This window comes from Argiope bruennichi, chromosome 4, assembly GCF_947563725.1.
Source record: "Argiope bruennichi chromosome 4, qqArgBrue1.1, whole genome shotgun sequence".
NCBI lineage: Eukaryota > Metazoa > Arthropoda > Arachnida > Araneae > Araneidae > Argiope > Argiope bruennichi.
In genome coordinates this window covers 8081274-8108870 of record NC_079154.1, presented here as the reverse complement: position 1 = coordinate 8108870, position 27597 = coordinate 8081274, and the positions used below count along the sequence as shown (strand labels likewise).

General features: G+C 31.3%; 2 protein-coding genes across 12 annotated transcripts in view; one reads left to right on the top strand and one right to left on the bottom strand.

Moving 5' to 3' along the window:
- Positions 1–27597, bottom strand: part of LOC129965543 (tensin-1-like) — a 474618-nt gene that overhangs the window by 216017 nt on the left and 231004 nt on the right. Inside the window, exon 1 of one of the 9 annotated variants that reach the window (XM_056079528.1) lies at positions 7834–8032. The exons of the other annotated variants lie outside the window; for them this stretch is intronic. The gene's annotated coding sequence lies outside the window, so the exon portion shown is untranslated. Of the gene's footprint in view, positions 1–7833; positions 8033–27597 lie in introns of those variants that run through there. 9 annotated transcript variants of the gene reach the window in all.
- The window catches only part of LOC129965545 (uncharacterized), a 31773-nt gene that overhangs the window by 1404 nt on the left and 2772 nt on the right, over positions 1–27597 (top strand). Inside the window, exon 2 of one of the 3 annotated variants that reach the window (XM_056079531.1) lies at positions 25232–25344. The exons of 1 other annotated variant lie outside the window; for it this stretch is intronic. In XM_056079531.1, the coding sequence (XP_055935506.1) occupies positions 25232–25344 (113 nt within the window). Of the gene's footprint in view, positions 1–23098; positions 23155–25231; positions 25345–27597 lie in introns of all 3 variants that reach the window. One more of the 3 variants, XM_056079532.1, reaches the window with a different exon arrangement.

Sequence of the window (27597 nt, the reverse complement as noted above, 5' to 3'; positions counted from 1 at the left end):
TTAACATATAACGTACGGGTCACAAAATATCTTGCTTTCATTTTTTTTAAATTTTTTTTTGTCTAAATCTATGCATAACCAACCAGAGGCAAATATTTAACACATTAAGGACCGCAAAGAAATCTATAAGACATGCGCCTGAGACAAGTACGTTTTTGGGCCAAACTTGTAGCTTCTAAAATCATCATCATTTTGTTATTCATGAAGCAATAACAGACGGGATACGCAACACGAGAAAACTCGTGAGCGGTTCGTAATAGATGGGATGGAAACACGAGAAAATTCGTGAGGGGTCTTTAATGTCTTAAAACAAGATACTGCTGCAAATCGAGCTGAGCACCATTGCACAAGGGAATATGCTTTACCAAATATCACACTCTAAAGCATTATTCAAGTCTGTGAAATAAATAATAGAATGTAAAAAGTCTTATACAATAAATAAATGTATAAAATATATAGTAATATTTAAGAATGTTTTATGTAAATCTAACACCAAATGCAAATTAAAAATGTGTGTATATGCATCCTACTGCTTGCCGAGCACGCTTCAAGAGCGTTCAAAAATGTGCTTTAAGCGCGCAGAGTGCTGTACGTAATGCGTTAAAATCATGAGATTATTTGGACAGCGGTACATAAATATGGATGCAAATAAAAATGACTACAAATGAATTAGAATAATATTAGTAATATTAATGAAGTCAATCCTTGATCATATGTTACACGGCAAATGCCCATTGCACATGATTCATTACCTACGAGGAATAAAGACGTGATGTCATAGCTTAGCATATGCAGTACAATATGTATGTGCAGATAGATTCTAGAGACATGCGAGTAGATATAGAAATATCAACGTTAGATATATGACTTTGTGTCACGTGAATTAAATCCATTTACTTCTTACCAAAGACCTCATTAAGATTTTTAGGGCTGCTTAGATAATGCAAATCACGGAATCCCCCCCCCCTTCTCTTCTCTAACTTCCTACACCTGGTATTTTTATTGATTTTGATTCTTTATATAAGCAGGAAATTTTGATAAATTGACAAAAACATTTAATTGCGGTTCTTTCCCGAGAGAATAGGTTTCGGTATTCCGCATGTAATAAAATTTAAGATTCAAATTTGATTACAACTTTAAATAAAACATTAAAAAAAGAAAAGAAAAAAACTTTTAAAGGCAGTCTAAATATCATTTAATGTTAAAATTGGACATTTTTTTTAATTTATAAAGATATATATTTTTAGATCATTTTAAAACATAAATTTTGTGAAAAATAACTAATCCAGAATATTAGAATACTGTTCCAACATTTAATTGATAGTTAATTTAATTTCAATCCATTAGATTCTATGGCCATTAAATTAAATGAAAGCATAAAGTGAATATACACAGAAAGTATCGCAAAAAATATATCCAAATTTGGGGTCCTCAAATGTTGTTTATTGCGTTTATTTGATAATTTGCCCCAGCTCTTACTATATATATTACAATAAACAGATGTGATGGTTCATCGATATTTTAAATAATTTAAAATAAAAAATAGGTTAAATTTTACATTTCGCATATTTGAAAAATATTAGCCCTTCAGTTGCATGCGCCTTCATTTACCTGGATTGGAAGGTTTATTTTCTGTTGCGTGCCATGATTTCTTCCAATTAGTTTTTACTGTTGAGCCATTCTTTACATTTTTTGACCTACAATAGCGTTGAACTTCATTATAATAATAAAGTATTGCGTATAAATAATATTTCGTTTCTTTTTTTCAAAAAGTATTCAGAATTATTTGCCAACTTCTAAATTAAAGCGTGATTTAAGAAATGATGCAGATAAGGGTAAATGAGAGAAGAATTTTTTTTAATGGGACTTGTCAATTTTAATAGTTGATATTTTCTTGTTTTAAAACAGATTTCAAAACTTACGTTTATGAAAATAATAAACTATTTATAGGCAGCTTCTTTTGTGTTTTACCCTCTGCCTAATATTGCATAATTTAACCAAATCCCAAACATGATTAAAATGACTTACAACAACTTTTATAATTTTTCTTTTCTTCTTCGTTTTGCAAGACCATATAAATATTCATCCAGTTTAAACTTTGCCACTCCATTAATCAGCGATTCTTTCGAAAAAGAAAAGAAAGGAGAACTATTTCCTTAAATTACACGACAATCTTTCCGGATCATAAATAATCACCGCTGGTTGCGAATACTAACAAGATAGTTCTTTGGGACAATTAAAATCAACCTTGAGTCCAATTTCATACCAAATGGAGGCTAAATAAGCCATATCCGTGAAGTATAATTGAAATTCTAAATGGCGGCGGCACTCTCACAATGTCTTCTGGCTTTGCGGATGCCATTTCTTTTCCGTCACTGTGGGGCGCCTAGCAACAATACCAAACGATTCTCATCCTTATTCTTTACGGCATCTTTAAAAAAAATATCGTCTGATAAACGAACTTGTCGTCACCCCAGGACAGATGGACTACCAAACTTCATCTGTCGTATTTTGTCATTCCTGTTGATAGCCCTGTATTTTTTGTGCGTGTGGGCTACGGTTAAGGTTAGAGGGGATGTCTTGAGTTATGGACTCTATTAATTTCGAAAACGGGTCTATTAGTTACGGTTCAGTTGACACGGCGCCTCTTTGCAGTGACTTTTCAGGGCACTGGCGCCGCGATTTGAAAGAAGGGGGAGGGCGGATTTCGATACTCTATAAATTTGGGACCGTGACATACCTTCAGATAGAGCATATCTGAGAGATTTAGGATACATTTTTTATGATTTGTCAAAAAGATATGAGTTTTGTTAATGAATTCAATGATGGTCACGAGAGCAGAAATGACTCGCGTTGCCATCAACGCAGGAGTCCGAAAAACACATTTTTGAAATCATGTCTGTTTGCCTGTGAAAATGATGATGCGAAAATGCTTTGAGCTAAAAGCATCAAATTTGGTACATGGCCAACACCACATTTGTGAAATCCATACATAGAAAATTTGTCTTACTGTCCGAGTTCAAGTGGTCACAATAGCAACCACAAAAAATGCAAAGAGCAAAATTAAAAAAAAAATATATATATATTTAGTATTTGCACCTGAAGTGCATATCAATATCAAATTTTAATCCAAATTCGTCAGAAGGCTAATCGTCAGTCGGTTTGTATTTTCACATACATGCGAGTGCAATAACTCAAAAATATAAATATTTATATAAATGAAATTTAGTTTATGAATTTGGTGCTAAATTTGAAGATTTTTTGTTAACTCTTGGTTTCACACGGTCGTCAAAGAGGCGTCCAAGAACGTATATCCGGTATTCTTTACTATACTGCGAAGCACAAAACGAGCATGCGCGAGAGTCTGAATTCTCGAAAAGTTGATTATTTTGCCCACTGTCCATAATTTTTATTTGGAAGAGGAAGGGGATAACATCCTCATTAGGAAATATGAGTCAAAGTTTCAGGGTGACCCCATATTTGAGCATCTGCTGTTACTTCAATGTTTTTAATCGATTTAATCTTTTCATTTGTTCATGTTATACAACAAAATAATACAGCCTCTCAGAAATTTCTTTTCAAAATTTTAATACTTACACCCTAATAATATATAAATAATTAATAATCAGTAATAATAATATATCAGTATTAATTAATAATATAATAATTATTAATATATCAGTATTTTATAATTTAATATTAATTTGTCAGCAATCATGTTTTTCACAGATTTAATCCAATACTGCGCATTGATATGCATTTTGTATAGATTAATATCTTTGCATTTGTGTAATTTAATAATTTAATTACAAATATTTACTACGCTTTTGCCAAAGAAAAAAAAAATTTCTGAAAGCAGGACTTTAATTACTCAATAATTTAAAATTTAAAATCAAACTATAATTTTACCCTTAAAAGTTATGTGTTATCTTGAGAGACAAACCCAATTTAGACTTCTAAAATATAATGAAAGTAAGACTGATGCTGCGATGCCTATTAGCGACGGTGGTGCAAAGGGGGGTATAGACGCTTTTGGCTCTAGTTTGTAAAGACAAGTATTAATGTGAGTATCATTTTTTTAAAACCAAACAAGATAAAAGAGCGAAAAAATAGCTCTACGTTGCACGTCCCGTTTAAATTTTAACGCCACCAATGACAAGACAAAAAAAATCATATTATACGTCAGACGCTTTTTGTTATGCCACTGATAATAGCATCAAAGTTTCTACTTAACGACGCCCGTCGAAGCTAGTGTATTTTACGGTTCTTTTAATCATTCATTCAACCAAACTGTAAAGAAGGAGGCTTAATTAATATTATTTTTAAATGGCAAAGGTCTAAAAATACTTAAAATAAAAATGTGGTGTAAGGGCTTACCAAAGTTTAACATTCATTTGTTAGATTTCGCTAACGTGTCATTTTTAGAAGCACAAAGACTGTGACATATCGTAAAGACACGAGGACGGGGTTGTTAAACAGAGAGCCATCTCCAAAATGCACTTCTCGAGAAATAGTTGAGTTTGAAAAACATTACACAGAATTTCAATACTTCATTTCTCCAAAATTATTTATTGGATAATAAGTGATTTCACACGCAAAGAATTACAGTTGGCTCAACTGTTCATAGTAAACTACACACAATTAGCTACAGTTTGAAACACAGACTCTGAAACCCATCAAAACTCTTTATTGCTGAACAATAACAAACTGTGCTCATGGATGACTAATGAGAATCGAAGAAAGAATGGTATATGGGCTCTTCCTTAGCTGCTACTCCAAGACAATGGCAACTTGATTTGCGAAATAGTAACGAATTATCTACTACGGTTTGGCCGAATGTCGAGCTTTTTCTTCCACACAAACTATATAACTCTGAGATACTACATACTCTGAGGACGCTCCGTCCAATAGATCATGTCACACTTCCCATTTATGACGAGTCTCTGACTCATCGCTAGGTAAAAATCTAGAGATGTCGATCCGAGTGGATCTAGACTCATACTACCCTCACCACAAGTTGATTCTCGATTCTTTAGAGAACTAAATCAGAGTATTAAGTGAGTATACATGCAGATTTGGAGAGTGCATTTACGGCGCAATTGAACGTAAATGGATGATTATATTTCAAAAAAATTAAATTCTAAGATATCATGACGTAACGCCTTGATACAACGCCATCATTAGAAAGATTTGAAATTTTCTTATTACTTGACAAGAATTATTTACCTTAAACGATATTTTGTAAAACACAGGAATACAATAAAATATTGTTAAAAAATGGAAATATGATAAAATAATTTTGGGTTTCATATATTTAGTAGTCGGTCAATGATTGATTTAAGAGGCTACATGAAAGATATTTGGGGGTGCACTATAGTCAAATAGTAAAAATACTTGAACTAACATTCCTCACTTCAAATTTTTGCATCAAATCTGAGAAGATAAGTTGACTCCGATGGGTTTACAGTACATAGATAATGTTTGGTAGAATCAGATCTCGAATTCGGGCCTCAACCACTAGGTTATCGCAACTCAACCTAATTAGTGAAAAATGGTTTCATATTTTTGATTCGATTGTTAGAAAACAAAAGAAGGAATAAAATATTATTTTTAAAAACATTCTACACAATTATTCTACCTTTCTAATAAATATCATTTACAAACACTAGATATTGAATTTATTCGGTGTAAATTAAAATATAATTAATTTGCATACAATACAAAATTTATAGAATAATTTATAAATAATTTAGATAATATTTGCAGTTGCTTTTGAATCATTTTTATGAAAAATAGAAAAAAAAAATAAAATAAAGTTCGATATAAAAAAATGCACAGCTTCAAATAAGTGTCACCAATTTAAAGATTATCAGTTGTAGCAAAATTTGTTTATTTGGGAATTTTTTATTATTTTATACTTTTAATTAATATTAACTTTAACAAATTATGTGTGTGATATTAAAATTAGTGGTTTATATATTAGATAAGCAGGCAATCAGTTTCATTTTCATAAATAATGCTTGCACTAACATTTTAAATATAAAATTAACGTAACTCGAAAGTTGTTCTAATATTATTAATTAAAATTGGATATAGTATTCTAATATATCATGCGTTTAATAAATTCTTAAAAAGTTAGAAATATTGGCATCTAAATTAAAATTAACAAAGAAAATTTCCTAAAAAATTATCTCGTGATTTGACACTTTTTATGTTTAAAAAATGAAAAATTTAAAAAATGTTATAAAAATTCTATCGACATGAATACAGAAAAAAAAAAACTGAAAATGAAATAATTACCCGTGGCGCTTCAAAAAAAAAAAGAAGTTAATTTAACAACATTTTAACAAAACAAAAAAAAATCACTTCAAAATATTTTCGAATAAAATATTGTATCAAATAATTTTTACGGTTAGTATTATCCGCAAAAATTGGATACAGTTCGAAGAATATATTCCAAAAGTATTCCAAATACCAGAATCTAATAAAAAGAAATTTTAATTCTAATAAAAATGAGCTTTTAAAGTCATAATATTGAAATTCAAAAATATAGTTTTTGAAAAATTCTTTGAAAATAATATATATATCAAATGTCTTGGATTTCATAAAAGTCTTACATTTCATTGAATTATAAATTAAAATAAAGTCTGTCTCTTTATGTATAATCTGGCAACAGAATCTTACGCTTTTTGGTACATAAAAAGCAAGTGCTGGACTAACTACCATAAAATATGTATGAAAATATTTACTTAACAATTTTCGTTTCGATAATATCGCAAGGTTAATAGTAGAAAATTAATAGTGAGGAGTGTGAAGAATTGAGTAATCTCTATAAGAGGCAGATTTGTAATTTTAACAATTCTGCGTCAAAAGATTATTTCAAAATTTACAAAATATATTCCAGTTGTAAATTTTGCCTTACTTTGCACCAACAGAATCCAAAGCTTAAGTTTTGAGATAAAATGACAATATATAAAGGTATAATAATGACAAAATGCATGTTTTCTATCAAGCGTAATTTATAGACTTTTTTGTATTAATAATTTTATATTTTAAATCATTACAATAATTTTATATTAATTATTATATTACTTAGCATAGTTTTATATTAATTATTATATTACTTAGCATAATTTTATATTAATTATTATATTACTTAGCATAATGCATAATATTTTTAAATTATTATAATAAACTATAAATATTATTATTACTTCAATGATTTCAAAATTAAAAAGTTAAAAAAAATTAATTTTAATTAAAACTGAAATAAAAATTCCTGAAAAGAAAATAGGACTTTCTTCTTCCACTTCTAACCTAAATATAATTTCTTGCATTTTGCTCATAATAGAGACATAATGAAAATATATTCTACTACGGTTAAGTGGAATTATAAGAAACAGGGACCGGTATTAGCTTTTCTTCTCCTTCCCTTTTTTCCCCTCCAATCATGCAATTGTTTCAAAAAGTTTAGATTTCATAATACCCCAAATTTAAAAAAAATGCATAAAAATGGTTTCCACTTAAATAAGTTTTAATCTATTACAAACATTTGGGTTCAAGCATATATTTTTAATATTTTTATTGGAATAATGTTTTCCAAGCGTGCGATGTTTTTAAAACGCACCTCAACAAGCATTATTAAAAGAGTTTTAATTTTAAAAAATAAATTTTCATTACAAAAAGTTAAAACATATAACATCAAGCAACTCACCTTTTAAGACGAATTGTGTTTAATTACTATCAATGAATTTTTTTTTCATAATTTTTTTAAAATATTTAATTTAAGTTTAAAAAGTGCAGTTTGAAAAAAAGGCTACTAAAAACACTTACATTGATTATGCAACTTAATCCCAAGCGATTTTCAAATAAAGGAAATCCCAATGGTACTTATGAAGGGGTTGCGCCCCCACGTGCTCCAGATGGACGCGACTTCATAAAAAAGAAGCACTACAACAACCGATTACACCTTCTTTCAAGGAATCGAACAGAAGAGGGGTCGTGCCTACAAGTTGCAGTCGCTCCCTCCGTCTCTCTTACCTAGATAAAAGGGGACGGCAGCGCCCAAGGATGTAAGGAAGGCTAAAAATAAATCGTCTGCTGTTACAGATGGGAGCGGAAAAGGCGAGAGAGAGAAGGTGGATTTTTTTTTTCTCGTGTCTGTTATTATGAAAGAAAAAGGGTCGAGGGGTGTGTGTATGTTGAAGAATCACGTGGTATCCACGCGACCGGATGCATGTTCCGGAAGGATTTTTCGTGTGGGGCATGGGAGAGTCTCTTAATGATGGCTCTTCCGCCCCTTATTAAGAAAAAGGAAGGAAGGGATTTAAGATTCGTATAAAGGAAGACGTAACAGTGTCGCTTCTGTCCATGCTTGGGGATGTGTAGTTCCGGAAACAGCACTGTTGCGCCTCAGGTAATATGCAAATTGGATAAGCGTAACGCAGAAAACTCAGCAATTATTATTTGAAGATCAGTTACTGGAAAAGGCAGACTTGTTACTGTCACTGGCTATGTATGGAAGAGTTACAAAACTGATTATCTACGTATATTAGATAGTCCGTCTACCAATTCTAACCTATGAACACGAATTATCCAAACCTATAAAAATGCATCAAATAAAAAAAAGCTGTATTCTAACACGATGCCTCAAACAAATGATTTAACCAATGGAAATCCCGGAAGATATACAAGCAGCTTCTGAACACGAAAGTCGGTTGATTTATCTCGGTAGAATCTATAAATTAAATTACGCTTTAATCAAATATCAATAAAGTACCCAGCATCGTCCAGGGATTACGTTTCTATAATGTTTTAAAATGTGCAACATTTGCAATAATTTCTTTTAAATTCCTTTTATTCAAGCATTAGCTTCCCAATGCTGTACTGAAGGTCCTTTCTCCTTACCGCAACGGCTGGCCAGTTTAATAGCTGAGGTTCTCACGAGTCACGACTTTAGATAATCTTAAAAATATTTCCCGCGTTTTAAATAAGCAGTCGATGCCCAAAAGCAAAGTAAACCATCACAGTTTATTTTCTTTATTAATATATACAAACATTAGTACCTTATCTTCATTGAAAACAAAGGCAATATCCTTAAGAGCATAAAATAGTGTAGGTATCTCTACGAAGTTTCTCGATACTTTGATTGGCGTCAATTACCGTGAAGATACCGTAACAGTGCTGGTGAGCATTCTATGCTATTAGGGATAGTCTAAACAGCTAAATATTTTTTCCCTCTCTCTAAGAAAAAAAAAACTACAGCCATTGTTTAATCTCGGATTCGGAAACCCACCGTGCTTTTGTGCATACGTTAGGAACCGTTTATTTCGCTAAAAAAAGGGCAACAAGAAAGATATGAGGCGTAAATATGATAAGATTATGAGACGTAATAACTGCCCACCTTTCTGCATAGACCCCCAAGCACAAGAGAAAAGCACAATCGTTGAAAAGTATCAGAATCCTGAAATGAATAGTCAGGACGGCTAACCATTTTCTCATGTCCGCTTCTAATCTCTGTTCCCTTATGTCTATAATCCCAGATGGGGACAGGATTATAGTATAGGACATACGCGTTTCACTCATAAGCACCTCATTTTTGGAGACAGCGCGCCCGTATGCCCCACTTGTCATACTAGTTTTACTGCCAAACATATTTTGATCGAATGTCCTTCTTTTAATTCCCATCGTCAGAACTTTTTTAATTGCTCATCTGTTACCTTGTGTGACTTGATGAATGAAATACACCATCCAAATCTTTTTAATTTCTTGAAAGCTATTTTTTTTTTTCAGTATATTTGATTATTTTCTTTTTTTTTTTTGCTTGCATTGCAAATTTTAAACAATTCTGCCAATATTACCATGTTTTTAACGCACATTTTAGAAACTACTGTTGATGTTTTGGCATTTGATGTCTTTGATTTTAATTTTTGACCATATGCATGGCGCAGTTTAGCCAATTATGGCTCTTGCGCCAAAAAATCCCCAAAATACCAAATACCCAGATGGGGAGGAGACAACTCTTGGCCTCCGCCCATGATTCCACCGTTGGCATTTCATATGTGCAGAATTATTGCATTTAGAGCTTCATTATTGTGTATCCAGTTATACATACTGTTTTCTAAAGATAAACGATAATGTTAATGATTATGCATTAAACTAAAGATGCATGATAATTAAAAGTTGCAGTTCAATATAAAATACAAAATCTTCATCAGCTAGGAAGGTACGACAAGTATCTTTCCACTTTGTCACACAAAGCCTGCCCCATACCTCCATCTTTAATACTTTCTTCTTGTCTTTTTTTTTGTCATTTACTTACCACCCTAGAAGTGTCACCCTGACGTTAACACACAGGTGTCAGCAAACAAACGACTTTCTTTTCTCTCATCGCACCAAACAGTTTTGCCCTCACTCTTTGTTCCAAACTCTCCACCAACAAAAATAAAGAAAGGATGTAAAAAACAGCCCTTCGAAAACAAAAAGAAGCAGCATGTCACTCCTGGCCCTGCCAAGTCCGTTATTTCCGTTTTCCTTCACAGTCACGGTTGCAGGGAAGGGGGGGGGGAGGACACGTACACACATATGAATGATTACGGTCTATTTTATGCAGGCGATGGATTTTGAACGCTACCGGGAACGACGCGCCTTCCTCGTAATGGACGGTTTCACACTCTTCTTCGTTTAGCCTGAGACACGAAGAAAGAAACTTTGTCCAACCAGATGAAGAGGAAGCAAAAGTGTCATGTGACAGGCAGGAAAGTATGAAGACATGCAACAACTTTCAATCTTATCGCACGGTTTGACTTGATCTAACGTCAAGTGACGTTAGAAAAGTATCTTCAAATAAAAGTAAGAGTCATGCTAATGCTTGAAACAAGTATTAGCATGATAGATTAGACATCTTAGTGCCAAAAATAAAATTAAAAAAACGACTATTTTGCCTTCAGATTGAAAGATAAAAAAATTAACATTTATAGGATCTATTTTTAGGATATCATGCAAGCCAAAATGAAATTTGATGAGTACGGACTATAATTATTTTTCAAATTTGCACATTTACGAATCTTATCCGTTTTATCTTTTTTAAAGATAGTGTCTGCTCGTCTAATGATTAAAAAATCGGTCTCCAAAAGTTAAGTTATCGATCCATCTATACTATTAATAAGGAAGAATGTACGCATTTGTGTGTGTTGGTTCTCAACAATTTCGACCATTAGAAAAAAAAAACCAGAAAATTTTGGCACAGATATACTTTGTGGGACAGGAAATGTACGTCTCGGCTAATGTACAACAAATCAGTGGATCATTCTTCCCCCGACTCTCCCGAATAATTGCATGAAATGACGCATTTCGTACTTACGTTTGTGACGTACTGAAGAAAATAACCATTTTGAGCTTTTTCCAGTCTGTAAATTGATGACAAAATTTGATATAGGTCTTTAATTTTGGGCTGGATAAAATAAAAATCATTTACCTAACGCTATTTTAAGAGTTATCGCATTGAAATGCTAAAGAATATACAACCAATAAATCATTTGGCATTCTTACAAATCTACAGTTTTGATGCAAAGATCTCATATCGCATGCCACAAATCTTGATCGTTCCGATTTGCAGTCATGTTTACTGATAAACAGATGCAATTCGAAATACGGTTATTTGAAACTCTGTGAAGAGTAAAATATGAATATAATCGGAATATCGAATTCTTCACATTTTCTTGGCAATGCCAATATTCGTTCTCTATAATCCATTTCAAAATACCGTCCGACTTGGAAACAAGAAAAAGAAATTCAAGAATTGAAAGCACTAAAAAACAAATCCTACGCTGAAGCACGTAAATTGTGTCTGCCAATAACCGCCCCATCTTTCTCAACCATAGTCCAGCAAAAGAAATCGATTGATACCGTAGAGAAATTTACACAGACAGATTGATGATAAGATATGCAACATAACACAACCTCCGAAAAAGAAAAAAGACAAACAGAATACCAGTATTCATTCTAAAGGAAATGCGACAAATCCAAAGAATATAGATTTTCATACACATCTTAGAACTCAAATAAAACTAACGTACAAGAAATAATGCAATCGACAGCTTTTTATAACTAACTCACTGTCAGAATCAATGTTGACAAATAATTTGCTTCCTGATGTTCAAGATAAGCAGAATCCGAGGATTATATTGATTATGATCCAGAAGAATCTATAGACGAAGACTTTATAGATGACCACCATCGACGACAGCCGTCTACCAGTCAAACGGTCGCCAATTCAAAATTTTATCCTGCTCCTAAATCGAAGTTTATGAAACAGCGACGAAAGAAAGAAAGCTGATATTAATTCAGAATTTATTTGATGCATTGACATTTGACAAGTGAACTTTCTTTTGCCTCTTGTTGACTTTTATAATGATGTTTTTTAATACTTGTAATGCGCATTTTATATTCCTGAACATTTTAAAATTCTCACTATTTTGTCATAGAATCAATCTTGTATTTGCTTATATATCGTATTTTAAATTGCCAATTTTATGTATCGTATCCTGTATTTCAACTACACCATACGTTTGACGCAGTATCATCAAAAATGGTAAATCAAGTATCATCAAAATACATTAAATCACTCACCCTCTCTATAAATTTGATATACGAGGAAGTAACAAGTAAATAAATAAAATTAATAATGTGATTATACAGATGTGTTTGGACCTTACCATCTAGCACCCAAAAGATATCTCGCTATTTTGACCCATTTGTACATTTAAATTAAATTTATCCCGCTATGATATATTTTCTCAGCTCTTTAATTTTTTCCCTTTCCCAAAACGATTCCACGGTACATCCACTGCCACTTTTCATGCTTTCGATGATTTATGACCCTGCAATTACAATCCATTTCGGAAAATGATAGAGCAAAAATGATAAGATCAACCAGAACGGTGTTCATCGCGTGTAAATTCATCTTTATTGCTCAATCAGACATCACGCACGGAGATCCAAACGATATTTATTTTAGAAAAAGGGAAAAGAAACCGCCCCTCTCGGCTATAAAGGAATAACGAAATTAAAAGACAACCCCAAAATCGTTACCCTTTACAGATTAGATCGTCTGTGGTTTCTTAATTTGTTTCTGCAAGAAATGAGATGTCTAAATGAGATTTATCTAATTTATGGTGGATATTTTAGTTCAGGGTCAGCTGTTGGGTATTTTAAAAAAGAAAAAAGAAATTTTTTAAGAAAAGTGAAAAAATAGGGGTAAAAAATAGAAAATTGCTAACAAGAAAAGTTGGTAAAATAATTTTACATGGTTTTATTGAATTTAATTTGTATTTTTTCATTCGCTAACATAAGCATACAGTGAAACCTCTTCAGTACGTCTTTTGCCTTTAGACCAATTTATTTTCACAACACAGTTTAAGTGATATTTATAACTTCACTTTTATTCAGCGATGGATTTCAGACTATTCAGCTATCTAGAGCCTGTTGGATTAAGAAAATGTTATTGCTATGTTACAAAATAAATAAGTTTATAAAAATTGAAACTCTCTACCTATCAATAATAAAAATGAATGTACGTATAACTTTGTATGCGTGTGGGGAAATGTGCACCTCGGACCGATTATTTTTTGAAATTTTAATTAACTAAAAATTAAATGAAATTTTGTCTCTTTTTCCGCATAATTTCGAAATATCGCAAGATAAGCATGAAAAAGATAATTATTATACAATCTTAAAATTAAAAAAAAATGATATTTATTATTTTGCAGCATAATTTTTGCTTCATTTTCAGTCGGTTAAAAAAATAAGCATATTTGATTTACATTATAATAATTATACTTATGTTGTAATAAAATTCATTCCAATGCCAGAAAAATATATTTAAATATTAGCCGCCTTCTGTGACCATATTAATGATATTAATATAGTCATGCCGACCAATTTTAATTGAATGTTTCTAAAGAAAATAAAAGAAAATAATATTTTACATTATGATTAAATGATAATGATGCAGCATTCTGATCGGTTGGCTATGTTTTCAAAATGATTAAATTATTTGATGAAGAAAACTGCTGGAAATCTGGGCAATTGTGGAGATTTATTTTGCAATATGCTTAGAAAATATCAGCAGAGGGAGCAGATAATGACAGATCTAAGATTCAGAAGCTTTCATATGAAATAAAAATTTTCGAAATCGGTATATTAGATATTTTATGTAGTGGTTGTGTTAGGGGAACTCAGTTAAGCCCCCTCCCCTCCAGCATCAAGGAATGTAGAGGAATTAATGATTTCTGGAACTGAATTAATTGAATGTACAGTACAAACAAAAAACGTACAGTGAATAAATGGTTTCCGGAAATGAATTAACTTAATGTACAGTACAACAACGAATGTACCGTGAATTAATGCTTTCCGGAAATAAATTAATTGAATGTACAATACAAAAAAGAATGTAGAGTGCATTAATGTTTTCCGAAAATTAATTGAATGTAGTACAACAAATAATTTACGGTGAATTAATTTTCTCCCGAAAGAAATGAACATGTTTTAGAGTAGGGCATCCTTATCTAAATGTTATTAAATTTTATAGTAGTAAAAACAGACGAAATCAGCGTTGTTCCTTCGGTTTTGCCCATTATTTTAAATATCTAGATGGTGAGCGAACTATTAGGTGCCAAAGGTGGCTAATTAAAACCTGCTATATCGTATAAATTTAACCTGCACATAAGCCGCTATATCGTGTAAATGTATGAGAAATTCGAGTGAAAAACGCTTTCTCTTATACTTTCTCGTTCATTTTTTTAAATTTTTTTATATTATTTTCTTTTTACTAACTTCAATAGAAGCGGAATTACGTAGAACTTTGTGCTTCCTTTGGTATGATGATGATGATGATTACTTTCAGACGGCCACATGTTAGGCATCAAAAGGCCGCATGGTTTTTGCATCCTATTGAGCAAGATATCCAGGTGGAAGTAACACAACAAAATGGTGCTTAAAAAAGATACAGTAGAAAAGAGACTGGGTTTTTCCCTTAGTAAAATGCTTCATTTGACCTTGAAACCGAAACTAATGCGATTTCAAAGAGACAGAAAGCCAACGTCTGAAACTTGATTCTTCCCAAATGTCGAAGAAGCACTTTAAACATTTGCTTTAAGTGATCCAACGCAAGTTCGAAATTAAATCGACACTTTCTGGAACAACGGTCGAGATATTTTAAATCAACAACAGCTTATTTAAGCAGAAATTCAAAAAGGAATTTCAACAGAAAAATAATATTTAATGCAGAGATTTTTCTCAGCAGAAATATGGACATAACTTAAAAATAATTATAACTATACGAAAAGCACAAGAGCACGGAAGTGATGAAGCAACATAGACTGGAAAATATAATTAACATTCTATATTGAAACATATTTAACTGTTTAATAATATTCTTAATGTTGTTCTGGCAGTTAAATTTATACATCAAATTTCCAATTCCTAAAATTTTACTCTTGCTGACTTATCATTTAAATACTATCAACCTTTAATTAAGAAAATTGGCAACAGACTTTTCCTGAACGAACCACTTGATTTTTTCTTTAATCCAAGAGTTTTTTGACTGGAATGGGGATAGGTGTCGTAATAATTTTTATTGAACAACGCCACTTAAAATAAATATATTTTAATGTCGAATAAACAGTTAAAATATTTTATACTAGCCGCCTTTGGCGACCAGCCGGTTCGCCAATCTTAATGTTCGTTAAAATTTTAATAATTAAATATTTTATGCAATTTCTACTTTAATAGCTTCTTCATCAAAATATTTTAAAACTTCAAATTTTGATTATCATATAATTCATTCATAATATTATAAAGGCCTTCAGTCATAACGTAATATGTATCTCTCTCATTTTCTGTTAGCACCCGTAGAATTTATGCTTTAAATTAAAATGGAAAGAATTTATCTTCAATTAATATAATAATATTTTTTACTGAAACAAAGCATTTTTTTTATAATCTGATTACTGAAAATAGAGTCACTCAGCGTTTAAACTTTATGGGCACTAAAGAATGTCTTTTTAAATTTATGTAATATCTCAAGAGTTGGTCAACAAAATTTTCTTAGATTCATTATGAGCAGATCGATTCATTAACAATGTTTAAATTTAAATGCATCAAACACTAAGAAAATAAAACGAATCGTTTAAAATAAACGGTTGAAAACAGGTTTTAAAAAAACTACTTAAAAAACGATGTACTTAAAACTATAAGCATATACAAAAAATATATAACTAACATAAATACAATTTACTTACAAAAGCATGCAACTAACCCAAAAATAATTTAAATCATTCATTGATAACGTTGTCATGGCAACAATCAGAACAGAATGCGCATGCGTGAATTTTCTTCGCCGGTTACGTAACGCAAATACGTGATTTTTTCTACGCCAGTTGGGGTAACGCTATGCGGATTAGAAATTTTCAATTTCCTTTATTCTGTTTTATTTTAATTCAAAAGTACCTCAGAATGAATCTGAAAGATTGATTCATTAACAATGTTTAATTTTAAATGCATCAAACGTTAAGAAAATAAACAGAACCGATTGAAATAATCCGCCGAAAAATTTTAACCCTAGCCTCATTACTGTTGGGAGAAAAAAAAAACTGAAGCCTTTCTCTTTTGGCGCTGGGGATAATGGAAGATTTTTTTGGCGGAAAAGTTGGCGGTGGGGAAAATGGAAGATTTTTTTGGCGGGAAAGTTAGTTTTTAATTAATAATTAAAATTCTAATTAAAAATTCGAAAAAAGAAACCCCAGGTGCACATTCCCGACCTCTAAGGTATACATGTACGAAATTTGGTAGCTGTATGTCAAATGGTCTGGCCTGTAGAGCGCCAACACACACACACATTGAGCTTTATTATAAGTATATAGATAATCCTCCTAGCTGCATTTTATGAATCGTCTGCTATGACTGAACAAAGAGAAGGCAGTAGAATGAGGTGGGACAATATGTACAGTTTCTCTTAATCTATACAATAATAAAAGGGAAAAAATATACAATTTCTTTTGACTATTGCTTTCAGCGTTGCATCGATTTTTTGGCATTCTTCAGTATTATCCAGACAACAGAAGCAAAACGATCTCAAAATTATTCAATCTTTGAATGGTGTATTTCTCGTTTTGCACAGGTGACGATCAATGGGCTTCGACGACAGGGCTGCAAGAACGAAATATCTCGTGTTTACGACTAATATTATTAATATAATGTTATCAATTACCAAATCGTCCATAATAATTCTGCTATATATGAAGATGAAGTTTGAATCTAACAAAAAATAAATAAATAAATAAACGTATGTTCGATATTTATGTAAAGTTTTCTAAAATGACTTCACCCATTTATTAAGTATATTCTTGGTAAAAACACATTCCAATTCGTCATCAAGTTCGACATAGATCAATATATAGAGTCTTCTTGTACACGAAAGAGTCAAATACGTAAAAGTAACGAATATTGTCTTGAAGGCCAAAATATTTGTGAATTTATATCGAGGTATTTTCCATAACGTTCATACGTTCATAATGCGTCCCATACCCTGAGACATGATAACTATTTTATTTCTCGCCAAACAAGTTTCAAAAGAGTTAAAATTATGCCAACAGCATAATTCTCTAAAAGGCGAGTAAAAGCAACAACATTTCAACATTAGAGATTCTTTAACGGTCATTTTAAAACATAATAGCATATAACATGTAACTGATTTACATATATTTATTTTATACCTGCAATGCTTACAATGAATTTAAATGCCAAATTGGCGAGACGAATTAGATTATGTATCACAGGAACACGAATTCATTCAATTGCCAATTCTCTGAAAAATCATTAACTCATCCATTATCAGAAAAACAGTATCATAAGAGAGGAAAGCACACCAACATTTCGAAACAAAAATAGCCAATAAAATATCCACTCGAAGCAAAACCCATTCTTAAGAACAAGTTGGCATTACTTAGTTGCTTATCTTCAGTTAAAATTACAATGCTCAAACAAGCAATCCAATTGAAACATTGTTACGTCAGAAGTAGACGATTTCTACTTTCTCGTCTCGGTTCTTTTTAGAATAAATAAATGAAGAAAAAGAATCATTTCATTTTTAATTCACTATTTGTTTAATCTAGCCGGTTAGCTCCAACTCCGCTAAGTGGATGAAAACAGAATCTGACTGGACAAGGCTGAATGCATGCAATGTGCAGGCGTAAGGAAGTGTATTATTTCAATTAGATATCTAGGATAACCGTCATTTTTTTCTTAACATTGTTTGGATCATTTCAAGTGAGATGGTTACGGTTACAAGGAGTAGAAACAAACGTCGTCTGCATGTTAAAGAAGCATCACGGTGCAATTACGCAGACGATAATCGCGCGATATTAGCGGGGTTGGTTTTTCCCACTGCTTATCTTCCACGTATCAAATGTAGTTAGCGTAGATTGATATATAGAGAGGGCAATGTAAGCTATTTAAAGTTCGACGGCTCCCATTAAACTTATTCAAGCATGTTGAAGTGAATATATATTATGTTCGAGGGAGAGGCGGAAGGTTGGTCTCTTCCCTGAATAGGAAGCATAACTTAAATTAATTAAATGGAAATGAGGAATAATGGATTGAAGGACATATTCAAATCTAAAATAATCTGTGGTGGTTTCACTGAATGAAAACCTCGTTAACTTCTGAACTTGTAGAAAAAATATAAAAAGAAAAGATGCAAAAATACTATAATAGATTTAAGAGCATAATTGTATACTAAAGTTGTAAAAAAAAATATTTCTAAATAGTATCAACGGCGAGACACAGTTTATATTATTTTATAATGATAATCTGATGAAATCAACCCACATATATTATTCAAATTAAATTTTATTCATTGTGGATGTGGTAAATGAAACAAAACGTGACTTCATAGTATAAAACATATAACTTCTAATGTGCAGTTTCATGTTAGATGACATCCACGATATCTTTCATCACATGATAGTAACTCATTTTAAACTAACATCTCATGATGAAACGACACGAAGACAATTTTGAAAAGAATTCAGACATTTCGAACCGTGGTCAGATGGCGAGGATGAATCTGTGTGTTTGCTGTTTGATTTTTTAAAATAATTTTATTATAAACCATTTACTTACGAGTACACACTGGGGCAAAGAGTCAACATTCAGGACATTCGGATACTTTGTATTTCTAATTTTACAATTTATTTATTTTCAGTACGTAGCTAATATATACATCAAAATGCGATTCATAGATTCCTTAAAGAAAAAAAAAATCATTTACGAGTTCCTTTACAAATAACTGAATACACGATATTCTAAATGAAAGAGAAAAATCAAGAAAAAATTTAAAAGACATGCTCATTTGTTCGAGCATCACAAGTAGGTCGAACCTGATTTACATTTTAAAAGAAATCTAAACCTAATAACATATTTCTTGCGAGACACTATAAGTTTAAATCATATCGAATGACATCAATATTATTTTCTTTTGGAAAAAATCGAGTGTAATGGAAAATTTTTCGTTTTTTACATTCATAATAAATGTCCGATTTCTTGAATCTTAATTAGTTCATTAAGGCGTATTAATTAAAACCATGATTAATTATATAGCAGTTCTTTTATTCGATATAAAACCGGATGTCAATGAGGGAAACAAATTTGTTTTTAAATATACGATTTTGTATTCAGAAAAAATTGGAAAAAAATTTATGGCCTTGTTAGTTGGCAAAATAACGCAACAATTAAGGTATCAAAAATCATTAAAATATCTTCCCATTTCAATAAATATGTACGTAGCTTTTTTAGTTTAAACTTTTTCAAAGAATCATTAGTTATTCCGATAAAGTGCTATCAAACAGATTCTAATAATAGAATCATTTATAGGTATAAGTGTCATCTACATACATTTCATAAATGATTCAGCTACATTTTGATGTACTTCTCAAACATTCAATACAGAACAGATGGGGAAGGATTATTCTTGCTGATAGGTTTTAACCTGTAGTGTTTAGTTTAGTTACGTTAACGTCCTTTTTTTTAAAGTATCCCTAGGGCTATTTTGGAACGGACCTCATAATTCTGAACCGCGGTCAGACGACAAGAACGACACCTAAACCGGCACCCCCTCTCGAAACTTCCACACCATGCCAGCGGGTAGACGTTTGGCTCCGACTGATTTAACGCGAACCAGACCTGTTTACACGGCGGTTCTCAATGGAATCGGGTCTCAAAATTGAAAACTCTCCGGTTCCGAAGCCGAGACTTTATCCTAAGACCAACGCGGCCCGGTAAAACCTGTACCGACAAATTAAGTGGTTATCATACAAATATAGATTTCATAAGTCCATCAGTAGCTTCTACAGGTTAAAACATACCATAACTAAAGAGCATGGGTAGGAGAAAAAATTTATTATAAGTTCTATTCTCATTCTGTGCTCTTAACTAGTATCAGAAACTAGCACATCAATGAACGCTTTTGCAATGAGTCTCACACAGCTGGCATTTGAATGTTTCTTTCAAGTGATGCACAAATATGGGCCAGTGTTCCTTAAAAGTCATCCAAAAAGTCTCCTCTTATACATTGGACCCTCCTTATACAACAGACCTAGCTCCAATGTAAGTGTCCTCAAAGGTCGCTTTGATCAACATAAGATGCCATGCTTCCTCCTTTTAAAGAGTTTTGTCAGTTGATTGGGATTAGATGCAATAACCCAATTCTCAAGTTTCCAGCAGCGAAGAACTATTCATTAAAAAAATACTTTAATGTATCTATTAACTTTCAACATTAGCATTTAATTTTTACATCGTTACAGCATATTAACATCTCAATTCCAGTCCCATGGCCAATATTAAAAACATGTAAATTACTGAAAACTACATTTAACTTTCAGTGTAACTTTTGCAGTAAGTTGAGCAAACAAAAAAATTTATAACAATATTGAATTTAATATCTTCGATTAGTCAGGAAAAAAAAAGATTCGCAATGAAGCATTTGTAAGCATTAATTGATAAAACAAAACTAACAGAAATTTTAATGTGATACTTTACATGTTCATCCATTCTTTAAATATGAACTGAAGGAACGAACACAACGTTAACAAGTTATGCATATAAGCAAAGAATGTATCTACAAAATCAATAATGACATAACATAATCTTAAAATGCACGACAGTTGTTTTTATTTTCTTGAAAATATCTGGAGGTTTCATTATATTACGAAAGTTAAAAATGAAGTTTGTCACAATAGTCTTTCTTATCTCACCTATTCTCTTCCAGACGAACAAATATGTAGATTTCCAGTCAGAATTTCAGGTTAGATGATATTTTATGTCAAAGAATAATTCCTTTCACAGCAAGTGATTTTCATGTGTTGCCGTCTGATGTTTCTCATTTATATTTAATTATTCAAAATTTTAAATCAAAATGATTTCGAAATTATAATTGAAATCAAATTTATTTTTAAATTGTACAAATATCATTTGGAAATTTCCCAATGTATGGCTCTATACTGAAAATTAAACAAATTAGTCTGTTATTCGTCTCGAATATCAGTTAGATTTATTGGATTTCGAACTGTATCACAATTCGTCTAGAGAATACTTTTGGAATTCTATTATGTGTAATACAACGCATTACAATTCCATTTAGTGCAGACGATTTTTAATTCCTAATGTAGTCTACACATTGCCAAATACTTATCTATTTCCGTAGAAATTACATTTTATGATTTGGTGTTTAAAATGAATTTCTGTGTGTTCGGTAGGCATTTTAGAATACTGCATCGTCATAATATCACAACAAACAGCTATTACTTAACCATTTTTAATGCCATATATATATATTGACAACTGTATTCTATTTTAGTGGCAAAAAATATTCTAGAAATACAGTTTTTTCCCCGCCTTTTTAGCTGCTCTTATTCTCCGTCTCGAATATTCGTAGTAAACCTAAGATTTTCCGAATGCCATTCCCAAGCACTTTGAAACAAAAAGCTGCCGCTGCAAAGAAAAAAATAAGACAGGTGTATCCTAAAGCGTAACTGACATGACCACACCGTCAGGTGGGTCATTCCCGATAGCAATCAGGAAACGTTATCCGCTTCCTTTCGTCCAAGGCGAGGAATTAAGAAATAAAAATAATCATAAAAAATAAAGGGATCTCAAATATTTGAACAAAATAACAGAAACTATTTATATTATTTTTCTTATCGTTTGCCGGGCCTTGAACGGGGTGTCAGAACCTTGAAACGCTGCTCCGCCTCATGTCAATTTGTATTTCTCAAGGGGGTAAACTAAATAGGAACTGAACCGGTTTCTGAAATCTAAAGATCCCCGAACGCAGTAGAAAAGAAAGGAGAAAAAAATTCTAACAAAATCTTCGTTCTTGCGTAGCCATTAAGTTGTCGGCCACTAAGCCAAGAAGAGATTACTCATGAAATCAATAGATTTAGATAAGTGGGAATTAAAGTCGCGTGAAATATGTACTTTTACTTTTACTTGTGGCATTGAACCTCCACAGTAAATGATGGTATCCACTTGATTTATAAAAGGGGGATAATGTTTAAAAGTTCTTTGAGCGGACCGGTTCGACAAGGTGTTTTAACCTGTAGTTAAGTGCGTTGAAGGTGATGCGGATGTATATTTAAGATGCTGATGCCTGCGATTCATCGAGGTAGGGAAACATACACATGCATTGAAAGTAGAAAAAATCTTTAGATAGTAGAATTTTGAAACAATAATAGACCTCAAGAAATAGACACCTTAGATGTCTCTAAATTTCAAAGGCCTCTCTCGTCTCTTTCCATCTGATATATGCAAATATATATATAATTCATCAAATAGCTGATACAATATTTTAATCGAATGAATGTATATTCTTTAAGAGGACGTCAAAGGCTCTAAGCCAATTAAATTTTGGAATCCATTGCAGGTAAAAAAGATGTGATGTCAGTTTGAATATTAGAGTAAAAACTCTATCAAATTTCATTCGCGTAGCTTATTTGTTTTTAAATGATTATTTCGACTACTTCAACATTTTCTTTTTGTGTAGGCAGCAGTGGACCAAAGACAAGACTCAATAAGCGCGCGAGGGACTTCGAGATACAAGTAGGCCCTTGACATATTTTCTTCATATTTTTATCATATTTCAATATTTAGTATTAAATTAACTTTCTTTTTGAGCTTTATGACCTCTCAAAATGTTATGTAGAAATCAAATTTAATTATTTAACAGCGATGCATAAAGTAATTTTACTCAGAAAAAAGCTAACACCTTCCTTTCAATTTTTAACTTACACCGATAATGTTTTGTTATGATTGTGATAAAAATCGAAAGATATACAGAATAAAAAAATAAGTATATTTAAGATATCAAAATAAAATTTCTGAATTCACACTTTCTTATTTAACAACAACCAAAAATTTACACTAATCACAAAATTTTATTTTTAAAGTAATAGTTATTATTTGTAAAAATACAATTACCATGATTTAAAAAAAATTTAAATTATATTATTTCAAACCGAACTGAATAAAATGTTGTAATGTACAAGTATTTATATGTCATGTTTTCAGAGGACTTCCATCCCACCCCCACCCCAAGGGGTCTCAACCAACCAAAATCCATATCTGTGTATGAAAAGATTAAATTCTTTCCACAAGTTAAAATTATAAAGAATAAATTAATTTATGATCCAATTATTATATCATTGAAAATGAAATAAAAAAATGCAAAAAATAACGGTACAAAAATGTATTATTACACATACGGTTAAAACTGAATTACAAAAAATTACCTTATTCATAGAATGCACAACCACTTCATGAGAGAATCAATACCTACTGGATCGCAGATTGCGCAGAACCCTTTCAAGCTACAGAAATGCACACTTTTTCTCCATCACTTGAGTGAAAAGTGTGCCCTCAAAAAAAAAAAAAAAAAAAAAAAAAAAATGTTTCATTAAAGGTTATTTAAACAATCTCAACTGAATCGGAAAAAGAAACGGATTTCTTCTGATGCCACTCCTCGAAATGAAATAATAATAATAAAAGAAAAAAAATCACTTCTCCCAAGAGTTAATATTGACCGAGAACTTTAAGAACTTAAATCTCATTAGATTTCATGAGAAAATTCTCATTTGAGTTTGGGCTTAGGCTTAAGTGAAAGATAGATAAATGTTTTATCACTGCAGAGAGGTCAGGGAGGGCATTTGTATTTAATTTTCAGATCTGATAAGAGCTTTTAAATGGATTTAGAGATTCAATTACTGGAAAATAATAGTTCCGCAATGTACAGGGTGTTTATAAATGAATATCTGTAAGGCTATCAAAAAAAAATAAAACAAAGTACAATCTTGTTGTTTACCGTAAATTACACACAGCAGGTGAAAATTTAAATCCAACACATTTATAAAAGTTTATTGTAAGCCTCTCCAAAAATACCAATGATATCAAGAAGATACGATAACTCATCACATACTTTTTAAGCATCTCTGACGTGAAGCTTTGAAAGCCTATAGATATAAATTCTTAAATTTGTAAACGTCTATTGGTAATGCGGAAACAAACACTTGCAGTTTGATGTAGTTCCCTCCCAAACAATTAAGTACCGCCACACATGCATCTTTTCTGAGTTCCATACCAATACCCAGAAAAAATTGTGGGATAAGTTATCATACCGATTCGACATCCTTCGTCTTTCTGGAGGGATCGCATTGAACACTTGTAACTGGAATAGATTCAAGTTTTCAACTGTTATTTTTTACTTCTGATAAACAATGCTGTTTAGTTTAGTTTATTTATATTAACGTCCCGTTTTAAAGAAATACTAGGGCTATTTTTGAAGGAACCTCGTAATTTTAAACCACGGTCAGATGACGTGGATGAAATCTAAGCTGGCACCCACTCTCCAAACTTCCACGAGGACGTTTGGCCCCGACGGATTAAAATGCACCAGACCTTCTGGTTCCGAAGCCGAAACCTTACCACCGTGGCTACAACAAGCTGTACTTGGTTTTGTTTTCTTTCAACAACCAATCAAAATTGGGATATTCATTTATAAACACTATATTTTAATCTAGGTTAAAGGAAGCGCATGAATTATAAATCTTTCATTACAGTTATGAAAATAGTTTTTATTTCTTTTAGTTTGATAACGGATGTATTAGTATAATTTTTATTTCAGTATAAGCTGCAGAGATGACCTGGTGCTAAGATCTCGGCTTCGAAATCGGACCTCTAAGGTCAAATGCTCGCTTGCTGGAGAGCCTCAGGAATACGAGACGGATGCCAGTTCAGGTGTCATTTTCCTAGCATATATGTCCCAGATTAATGTTGCTTTAAAATACGAAATTAAGTAAAACAAGCAATATGTTTGATACAAATGTTGCGCGAATAAAACTTTAAGGTTTTTTTCCTAAGAAAAATTAATCTGCTTAGTGATTATTCTGATGTTTTTATTCCCTTGTTCGGTTCTTACATTACCCATATGAACTGGGAAAGTTGATTACCAGAATTCACAAGTGATCGAAAGGGGAAACAAAACTTATTTTCAAACGACTCGAAAAAAAGGAAAGCAATTTGTTTATCCAGCTAATATATATATATATATATATATATATATATATATATATATATATATATATATATATATATATATATATATATATATATATATTTAAAGGATCCATCCATCATCCAAAGAGTAAATATTTTATAAATTCCTTGATTATTTATATAATTACATCTCATTAAAACAACAAAAGGGCTATTTTAGAACTCATAATTTTGAATAGGCTCAAGATGACAAACATGATACCAGTGAGCTGGCAATTATATATAAATATATATATAATTATTTCAAAACCAAAGCAGTGATAGAATGTTATAAGTAATCCTACGAAAAATACAATTTGGTGTTTAGATCCCAAAAATTTAAAAAAAAAATAATAAATTAAACAATAGGTTAATGAAAAAAAATTAAAAAGCTATATAGAAAACTTTAAGTAAGTATTTTATATCAAGTATAATATTTTTAAAAAATATTTTTGAAATAGAAAACTCTGGATAGGCTGAAACTGTTAGGACTTTTGCGATCCTCTCAAAAGTGGGAACCGTGATATTTAAAATGTAATTAAGTAAACATTCCCATCCCTCAGCAACTCCTGTGTCTATGAGATGGATAAGTACACTGTTAAACAAAACATTTTTGCTAGAAAGAGCATTTTGACAGAAAAGCAGAAAGAATTATTATTTGCTAACCAATGGAAAAAGTAGTGCTGTTATTTCACTACCATATAATATCCATATTGGAAATTTTATTTGAATTATCCTAGTCCGAAAAGAAGAGATAAATATAAAAGTATTTGGGGAATTATATATTTATCTTCTTTCGCCTGAAATTTCTCCATCTTTCGGGAAAAAAAATAATATTGCAGAATGCAAAACCGCATCTTTTGTGAAATGATTTATACTGTTCCAGAATAAGAGTACGGTCGAGAAATGAACACATCAAACTGGAAAACACCTTGTCAGTTTCAAATTAATTAAATGCTCAATTATCTTGTCGCAATTAAGAATGTTTATAAATTCATCACAAAGAATGTCTCTCTACGTCTGTATAATTATCAGAAATAAATCCATGTATTTATTACACAGGAGGAGACCTCGTTATTAGCCACTTGCATAAATCCATGCGGTTGGTAAACATCTGACAGGGTGGTCTGCTATCTTTCTGTTCTTAAAATGCTGTTCCACATGAGATATGCAACAAATTGGAAAATGACAGACATTTATTATCTAACAAGAAAAGACTTTATGTATACAAAGAATATTTTAATGAAACATTAAAAAAAAAGGAACTATCTAAATTATTCGGTCACGTAAATGCCTTTTAATGTTTCTCCTATTGTAATGCAGTTGAAATGTCAAGAACAAAAAGATAAATTTTTTAAATAATATAATTATAATTTCATATAAAATTGCAATTTTTTCACATATAATGAGAAATAAAAATAAAAGTAAAGAAATAAAAACTTAACAATTTTCATGATAAATAATGGTTTTAAATGTAGCATTTAAAATAAAAAAATATACTTATGAAATTTCAATAGCATTAATAATTATTCCATTTAACAAAAAGTTATAAGTGAAGGCCAAAAGCATTTTTCTTGTTTTTATGGCTTGCTGTTAATCAAATTTAAATTGATTATAATAAGATTGCAAAAATACATACCGGATAATACCGTTATATATGTATTTTGTAAGTCAGCTTGTTTACTGTAATGCTTTTTTTAAAACTAAATTTCGAGACCTTACAGCTCACCGAATTTATTCTGAATATATATTATGAGCCAAATATATTCTGAATTCGCCCCGGCAACAACAAAAGAAATGGAATTTTCTTTAATTTCCCCAAAATGAAATAAAATATGCGATTAAATCTGCATTTAAATCTAAAATCCCCACTTTTTTTTTACTCTTTTTCACACTGTACTGGTTTCTCATTACATTTCTAAAAGTACTTTTTAAAGAAAATTATTAAAAAGAGGA